The sequence below is a fragment of the Vombatus ursinus genome, unplaced genomic scaffold (genome assembly GCF_900497805.2).
Source record: "Vombatus ursinus unplaced genomic scaffold, bare-nosed wombat genome assembly UNPS02014818.1, whole genome shotgun sequence".
NCBI lineage: Eukaryota > Metazoa > Chordata > Mammalia > Diprotodontia > Vombatidae > Vombatus > Vombatus ursinus.
This window is the reverse complement of record NW_020954596.1, coordinates 30089500-30099318: the sequence shown is the minus strand read 5'-3', so window position 1 is coordinate 30099318 and position 9819 is coordinate 30089500. Positions and strand designations below refer to the sequence as shown.

At 35.0% G+C, this 9819-nt stretch overlaps 1 protein-coding gene across 1 annotated transcript in view; it reads left to right on the top strand.

The window, feature by feature from the left end:
• Positions 1–1671: 1671 nt before the first annotated feature.
• Positions 1672–9819, top strand: part of KCNIP4 (potassium voltage-gated channel interacting protein 4) — a 493012-nt gene continuing 484864 nt past the window's right edge. The window contains exon 1 of the mRNA XM_027836423.1: positions 1672–1771. Within this exon, the coding sequence (XP_027692224.1) occupies positions 1672–1771 (100 nt within the window). The remainder of the gene's footprint in view (positions 1772–9819) is intronic.

Here is a 9819-nt window from a genome sequence, read left to right as displayed (position 1 = left end):
TACTACTTCTTTCTATACCCCACATTCCTCTCTATACTCCTAGCAGGACCAAAATCTACTCCCATTTTAAGTAGGAAAGGCCAATCCATTTCACATATTTATATATTGAGACAATTTGAATGGTTTTAGAGGGTTAGCAAAGCAAAGAATTAACAATGGAATAATATGCTAACTAAAATGATTTTGATTATTTTCTTTTAAGTGAGAGTGAGGGATTGGGGAGAAACAGAATAGTATCTGGCACCTAGTGATGATAGCCCATCTAATTCATCCACATGGAGCTCACAGATTGTTGTACATGCAAGTAATAAGCTTGTGAATGAACAGGAGGAAGAGCTATGCATCCAATTAACTACTACTTTGGGAAACACTTAGGTACCAATGTTATTGGGTTGATGAATAAATTAAAATGCCACAAACTTTGTGTGGTTCATTTGCAATGCAATCTTTTCTCCTGGTGTTATGAATATTTCCACTGGTATGCAGTTTGGGGATGAAAGATTTCTACAAACTTAAGGAAGCTTTTTATTCTGATTGAATGTTTCTCTATCACAAAAAGTACTTTCATTTAAAATAAAAAGATTACTAGAGAGAAAACAATAAAATACATTTGTTGCCACGTGTTCACAAAGTACATATCATGAAATGTTGAAATGTAATCATTACTAGTCAAATGAAAGAGTTAATTCATAATTAACAACATTTAGCTTTCAGAAAGAAGGAACTAATTGAAAAGTAGAAAGTCAATACTCAACTAATCCCTTAAATCCCCATTTCTTTTTGCATTTAGCTGGCTTGGTTAAAATTCTTTGTGCTTTTCCTGGTGTAATAAACAATGAACCAGAAGCAGGAAAGTCAGAATTGTAACTCCTCCTCTTCTTCTTTTTTATATATGTTTTTGAATTTTCATTTTAAGATGAGGCCTTTTTCATCCCTTAGTATCCAGCCTGAGTGAGTCCACACATTAGTTAGCTTCTGTTACCAAGGCAACTGCCTTTCCACAACAAGCCTACCAGCAGCCCTGACTGGCACCAGGAGCAGCATATTCCCAGATGTCTAGCTATCACTCCGGGCACGTCATTTTTACCGGGGACTTTTACTGGATGACCTCCTGGGTCTTTGGGTGATCGGCGCTTTACTTCATGCATGGCTGTCTTTCTGTGTAAGAGTGATAACAAGGAAACAGATAATTCTGACAGGCCTGAGTTTATCCGGCTGCTACTTCTGGCCTCTGCTAGGCTAGACAGGATGCATTCTCACTGTCTCTTTCTCTCTTTCCTTTTCTCTCTGCATCTTCACCTCTCTTCTCTCTCTCTCCCCTGTCTTTATTCTCCCCCCTTACTTCTCTCTGCTTTTTCTCTCTCCCTCCTCCCTCTCTACCTCTCCAGTTACCTCTCTCCACCTCTTTCTGTCTGTCTGTCTCTCTCTCTCTACACTCACACACACACACACACACACAAATGCGCGCACACACACACACACACACACACACACACACACTCTCACTCACTCTCTCACTCAAACTCACCACTCTCTCTCTCTCTCTCTCTCTCTCTCTCTCTCCCTTCTCCAGCAGTAGCCTTCTTAATGTAGTTTAATGGCTTTGCAAAGAAAGCCACGCAGAAGAGCACTTGCCTCAGTACCTGTGGTCGGACCATGACCTAGCTCACCATGAACTTGGAAGGGCTTGAAATGATAGCAGTTCTGATCGTGATTGTGCTTTTTGTTAAATTATTGGAACAGTTTGGGCTGATTGAAGCAGGTTTAGAAGGTAAGGGAGTGCTTTTTAGTGACTTCTAACATTGCTCTGTTTTGTCATACTTATTTCTTAAGGGGATTAAAAGAGGTACCTGAAACTAGACCAGAGAAACTGTGTGCTGGGATGTACACAAAGAGCAATTTTCTGTTTATGAACAATGTATAGGATAAACTTTATGTAAGTTGCTAGTAGTATTTTTAGAGCTACCATGCTAAAAGAATGAAAAATGTTATACAGAAGGATTTTAGGGAGAATACTGTGAAAAGGAAGAAGTTTCAGAATGGATATATATCTATATATATATATTTTTTTTGTTTTACTGATAGAACTGAGACCAGAATTTTTCCATGAGGCTGACTTATCTTAAGAATTGTTTAGAAATTAATTTAGGAATTGTAAGAGCAGTTCAATGATAATAAATTCAGAAGGGCACTTGCTTGTTATCATGCAAATGCATTTAGTACATAGAAAAAGTACATGTATTTATCTTCATATCACATGGCTTAAGATTGTGTGGCTGATTATTTGGAGGGCTGAATCTGTTTTCAATATTGTCTGCTTTACAAATCTGTAAGTCTATCATGAGAAGAAAGCTTCAAACTCGTGCAAATGAGGAACTTTCACATGCATTCTGGATAGTTTCTTGCTTTTTGAGTTTTGATATTTACATTAGTCTGGAATCATTTTTCATACTTTTCTTAGCAAAAAATCTCCCATTAGAGCATGTATGCTTCACATATATCATTTCCTAAATTGAATTTTCCTTTGAGAGTGTAAGTAAATTTAGTTTGTGGTTGTCTTACTGCCCTAAACATTTTTCAAAGTGTACATAGAATACATCTGTCATATAAAATACACATAGCATACAGGCTATTCATTGTCTCTTCACATTTGTCATGGACATGTTTAAAATTAAACCAAACAGTCAAATCAGTTGCAGAGAAGTTATTGATTGAGGCAAAATTTATCCTAAAGCATGTGCTGGAATAGAATAAATATATAAGTAGCACACTTTTCCACCTACATCTCAGACAATATACCAATTTCCACTTGTGTCATGTCTAGGATTGCTTTCTAAATGCTACATTTTATAAAATAGAGAGTTAAAATCTAAGTATGTCACCGTGTTGAGGACTATAGGACTCCTGTCTCTGTAATCTCTTAAAGGGGGAGGGAGGGAAGGGGCTGAGGCAGGAAATTGTGTCTCATTAAAGTGAATTTTAAATGAGAAAGTTCTCAGAAAGCTGGTAGTGTCTTCCCCGTTAGAAACGTCTTAGGAGCTAATCAGAAGAAAAACTATAATTTTTGAAATAGTAACTCCTTCTTTAAAATGTGCTTTTTCTCTTTCATTATTATAAAGACAATTACTTGGGGGTGGTGTATATCTTCATTTCACTACTTTTTTTTATAAATAGGAAAGTGTACAGAAGTATCCATTTTAAGTTTTACCTTTCATTCTGTTATATGGCAGTTACGCTAAATAGAGGCTAGAAGTTCTAGATGTTTTTGTGGACTTGTTTTACCTTATTTATAAATTAACATCTTAAGAGTTTTGATTCTTGGCTTTGTGATAAAACATACTTTATTTACTTATTTATTTATTTATTTTTAGAACTCATACTCTTACCTTCACAATTTAAAAATAAGTGTTCCCTTTCTCCCCTCGACCCCTCCAAATGCTGCTGACATTTTTCCAGGTATTTTCTCTGTTTTCCTATTACTTATATCTGAAGTACCAAAGTACTGGCTTGTGTTTGTGTAATAAGTTATCTTTTATCTTTTGCAGTCTTGGCATTTTCTAGGCTGCAGCCAAATAAATGTTATGGCAAGCAGGTACTCACAAAATTGTAAATATAAAATCCAGGTCTTATTTCCAGTGTTTGTAGATAGGAGTAACTAATGTAGGAAAATTCTGATATAATTCTCAAGAAATAAAGCCATAATTGCATATGTGAAAGCTTCTGGAGCTAAAGAACAAAAGTCGTTTTCACTATAATGTTAGTGAATAATTCTGTCTAGTGCCACTGGGCATCATAGCATTAAGAAAAGTTTGAAATCAGATTCAAATGAACAATATTAACAAGTTATTTTTATGATAATGAGTTAATAAGGTACTGAATATTAAGAGACTGACTCTAATCAATATGTAAGTCAAAAAAGAGCAGAATTTGTTATGATAAAAAAGGGGGTGGAATATTTATTGTTGAGATAGCATCCTTTTTTTTCACTCTCCTACATCACTAAAAATAATAGCTGATGGCCACTCCACTATGATTTTCTTTGCAATTTGTTTTCTTTTTGTGTTCAGCCTTTCAAAATGTAGACACTGATATCTATCATCATTTCCATTGGTTGCTGTGAAAGTTTTCTATTAAGAAAATTTAAGTATTTAGAAAAATATCTTGATTTCTGGTTAAGCCAAAACAAATCTGAACGTACCCGATAGAAATCTACTTTCTGAACTATTTCAGCTATGAAAGTCCTACTTTTTATACTGTAACTACCATCATTCAGCAGTTTCTTTTATGCCTTGTTGTAGATTCAGTATTCCTATGGAGATTATGTATATATGGAATGGAATTTTTTGTAATGTATTGTTGTGTTGATTAAATATAAATATAATTGATGTAAGCAATAATAAATCAATAATTTTGGAATATTTGTATCTGTTTATCTTTCAATACTTTGTTCCCTCTGCCTTTATAAAATGTTGCTGTGACTGTGTGGCCTGCTACTGTCACAAATGTATAAGAAAAATACACACACAGAATTCCACAAATTATGTAATATACTTTGTATTATTTATTTTACCATTCTTTTCTTTTGAAATTTTGAGTTCCAAATTCTCTCCCTCCCTCCCACTCCTTCCCCCAGCCACTGAGAAGGCAAGCAATTGTCATGTACTTAGCAGCAAGAAGAAATAAGTACTAAAAAGTGGATATACTTTAATGGAATAAATTACAAAGTTGTTATAGAGGTACATATTATGAAAAGTCAATAAGTAATGAAAGCTTGTCATTTTTTAATGTGTCAACATCCAAGGACTATTTTGAAATTAACAAGGAAAAAATTTGTTTATCAGGCATATGGAACCTACGGCCTAGGGGCTACATGTGGCCCTCTAGGTCTTCAAGTGTACCCCTTTGACTGAATCCAAACTTCACACAACAAATCCCCTTAATAAAAGAATTTATTCTGCAAAACTTGGATTGTCAAAAGGCTACACCCAAGGACCTAGAAGGACACATGTTGCCTTGAGGCCACAGGTTCCCCACCCCTGGTTTAGGAATTGCATTTTAATTACTTTTACTATAACTGGAATTGGTATTTTAGCAAACTTTTAGAGAAGATTGCATATCCTGTCCTTTCATCCAGGCTCTAGGACATGATAACAAAATGCTAGAATGTAAGAGCTAGGAGGGGACATTGGGTATCATCTAGTCCAAATCCCTCAAATGACAGAAGAGGACCCTGGGGAGGCAGAAGTTGTGACTTGCCTGTTACATTTGGGGCTATTGTGTTTCAATGTGCTTATGATGTCTTCTCAGAATACAAGTGAAATGCAGGCACATCATATTACTGATAGTAACTGGAATTTTAATACAACTTAGAATTTCAACGAACTTAAGAAAATCTACTTTTAAAAAAGCTTAATTGTACTAATAAATTTGCTTTGAGATAAGAATATAGGATAACTATACCACCGCAAATGATATGTCAATAATAGTGGTGCCTTGAAAAGAGTTTAGGCTAAAATTCAAAATTTGGTCCCTGGCTATGTAAAACATTATAACTAAAAGTTCTAGTAGCTAATAGTTTAAAATGCAAGTGATTTTTTTTTCAACTAGTAAATACTTTAAGAGTTTTCTAATTCAAAAGACCATTGGCAGTGGAGTGACTTTTATAAAAGCTGAAATGGTTTTCTGAAAACATATAGGAAGAAAGTGTATCTAATTTTTAATGGTAAAAGCTATTTTATTATTTCTCTGTACAATCCTAGGATGTGGGATAAAACCCTTTTTGTCATTCAAATATTTAATAGGCCATACTGGAAGAGTTCCTGGATAAAGAACGAAAAGGGAAAAAAACTACCTTCTACAATATATATGAGAAAAGTATACCAAAATAACAATTTGTTACTGCTTAAAATTTTGCCTAATACTGCATATTACATCTTAAAAACAAAACAAACACATTTAGCTAGTAGTTGCCTTGAATAATCAGGTAATAGAAATCACCAAAAAATTCAGATTATTTGAAACTAACTGGCTTTCTTTGAACTTGATTGATTTCACAGTAACCATCTGGTAATATTTTTTAGAGGCTTCCTTAAGGAATCTAATAATACAATTATCAGAACCAAGAGCAGTCATTTGTGATTCTCTAGGCAAGGTTTAAAAATTCCACCCTCTGTATTACTGTCCATCAGAGGACTTGAGCCTTCACAGTAATGAGTACAACTTGACTAATCATAGAGTAAATATTGATGTGACATTCATTGTGGGATTTTCTGGCCAAAAAAAAAATGTTACTTGTAAAAGGGTTCTTTGTTGCATTTCCTCAAGCCTCCATTTGTGGTGCACTAGAGGCAGCTTCCCACCTGACTCACCCTAACCTTTGTTCTAGTCTCTATTCATTAACACATTACTGAGTGCGGAAAGTGACTTCATGAAAATAAGTCAATAGGATTTAATTCTCTAGTGAAATTGTCAATTCTATGGGTGTTTTGGCTATTTAGATGAGTTGGTATGTAAACAGGAAAACAGTACATGTCTGTTCTCATAGCCTAGTGTTTGATTGCATCTGAGGATGGTAAAGATGAATATATAAAGGTCTTGTTATTTTCATCTCAACAAGTCTGATAGCAGACTGGAAACGAAAGACACCCTTAAGTCACTTTTGGTACTCTTGCTTCCTTCTCTCACAACAAAGTCATCAAACCTGCCATGTGATACAAACACAGCTGTCTACTGGGAGCATCAGTGTAGTCATTCTGCCTTGCAATGTCTATGAAAGGATGATGTGTATGTATATATACACACATACATGTATATATGTATATATACATATATTTAGTGTGTGTGCATGCACATGAAGTATATATGTACAAATATGTCTCTGCATATATATATATATTCCTATATATGTACATATAATTGTATATGCACAGACATGTGGATATATATGCATATATATGTAGTTATATTAGAGAATTTAAACTTACTACCACTCTTTCATACTAGCATTAGCAAGTTTCAAGAGTTATTCATTGGTCATAACAGTTGATTTTTTCTTGTAGTCACAAACAAACATATTCTTTCATTTTTCTCTCTACCACCTTAATGCCTTTTATTTTGGGAAAAGCCCTATTGATTAAAGGAGCCTTGATCTATTGTCTTAAATTACACTATTGGATGGAACATGACCAAGAGAATAAAGGACAAGATGAATCACTAAAATTAGAAACTGGAATTTGTAGGCCTAATTCACCTTGTGTCTAAATTACTTCTTCAAAGTAAATGAAACACTTGGGAGGTGTGTAATTCTTGCAATCCCCTAGGATGCAACAGTATTTACCACTTAGTAGTTGTGCAGATACTGAACAAAACCCGAATCAATTTAACACATATGCTCTATTTTTAGATGTTATATGAGGAGAATGACAGCCAATGCTTTTGGTAATGGCGGAAAAGAATATTGGGTCGGGTAGACAGCCAGCTTACAGTTTTCAGCATCACTATTTTAAGCACATAGGTCACACAGTACAACACCATATGCAAAGTATATTGCCCCCACACATTATATACCGTCTGGAAGGTTACAGTCCAGTACAGAGTAGCCTTATGTGGATTTGCCTTATATCATAAAATGTTTTATTTAATCAAGATATAACAGAGAGAACAAATGTGCAAGATTGTATGTATCCATATTCCCTGGAATTTTATAGTCTGGGACAGATTTTCAATAGATAGATACAAAGATGCATATTAAAAAGGCAAAAACTTTAAACCAAGGCATAATGAACAGAAAGAATGAACAGAATACACCAAATGTAAATTGAGAACAGCTGCATTGTTTGTATGGTGGGGGGACAGAGTTAGGAGCAAAATACCTTGGAAACCTAGACTCAGGATAGGTAAAAATGTCAATCACCTATTCCCTTCAATTGATCTAGACAGATTTTTTGAAAGTCATATGATTATAAGAATTTCTTAAATTATATGAAAGAATCTAGATGGTCATCTGGTAGAAGATAGAATTTCCAGGCTAAAATGTTGCTCTGGATAAAATGGAAATACTTGGACCCTGGAGTGGAATGAACTCATAAAATGGAGAGAGCTGGTTGGAAGAGGATAGCAAATTCATATGAATCTAATGTATTTTTTAAAATTAAAAAAAACTACAGTATTACATCTGAGAGGGAATTTAGAGATAATCTAGTCTAATCCTTTCATTTTCCATCAAGAATTCTGAGACTAGTTAGTCGAGTGAGATCACATAACCAATTAGAAAAGCCAAGATTAAGGTCACAGAGTTTTATTACACAGGCAGTGTGGCTTAATGGATAGAGCACTGGGCTTGAAGTCAGGAGACCTATATTTGAATCTTTCCTCAACATATACTGCCTGTCATTGGCAAGTCAAATTTGGAAAGCCTCCATTTCCACATATGTAAAATGGGTATGAGAATACTTGGATTGCCTAGTTCACAGTGTGGTTATGAGGAAAGTATTTTGCAAACTTAAAAGTACTATGAGTTATAATATGTTATTATATAATTAACAGATGCAGGCAGTTGCAGTGGATAAAGTAGCAGGTATAGAGTCAGGAAGACCTGAGCTCAAATCCAGCCTCAGACACCAGCTGTGTGACCCTTGACAAGTCATTTAATCTCTGTCTGCCTCAATTTCCTCAACCTTAAAATGGGAATAATAATAGTATCTATTGCAGAGTTGTGAGCATCAAAGAGATGATATTTGCAAAGCACTTAGCATGGGCCTGGCATGTAGTAAGTGCTATGTAAATACTTATTCGCTTCTTCCATTTAGAACTAGAAGAAGCCAAAACCTAGGTGCCCTAGATTCTAGTTCTGTGTCCTTTATATCATCTATAGTATTCACTTGGCACAGTGGGTGGATCACTGGACCTAGAGTCAGGAAGTATTCATATTCTTAAGTTCAAATTCAGTTTCAGATATATTCCAGTGGTGTGACCCTCAACAAGTCACTTAACTCTATTTGCTTCAGTTCCACATCTGTAAAATGGGCTGGAGAAGGAAATAGCAAATATCCTGTATCTCTGCCAAGAAAATCCCAAATTGTGTCACAGAGTCAGACTCTACTGAAACAACTGAACAACAAAATTTGCTTTGTAATATATTCATTTCAGTATAATTTTAAGTTTATGTAGTCCATAGGATTTCAAGTTGGAAAGAACCTTAGTCTTTGATTTGTGACACCATAACACTTTACAGATGAAAAATATGTCCAGAGAAAGGAAATAATATGCCCCAAGGTCACCCGGCTCTGAACTAAATCCACAGGCAAAATCCTGTGCTCCTATGATGCTAGCCTAGTAAAATCTCCAGCTCTATTACTCAATCTAGCTCTAAAAGATTTGATATTAGACATATCCCTGCCACTAAATGGACTTATGCTATTTAATACCCATGTGACCTTAGACAAGTCACATCTCCTTCAAGTAGCAGCTAGTTCTAAATAATATCATCTCAGGAACTACATTATTTTAAATGATGAGGCAGCATGGTACATTGGAATGAGTGCTGGATCTGAAGTCAGAGGACCTGGATCTGTATCCCAGCTCCACAACTTACATAACCTGTGTGACACAGAACTAGACCTTATCTCTAAAATCAGGCAGCTATACTGCAAGACTTCTTGCAGAGCTCCACTCTATGAGGCTGTAATCAGAGAAGCACAATCCAAAATAAAAGGAACTGTGGTCTTCTACAATTCAAAGCATCAAGAGGCATATGTGGAATTTGATGTACTAATTTCTTTCTTTCTTTCTTTCTTTCTTTCTTTCTTTCTTTCTTTCTTT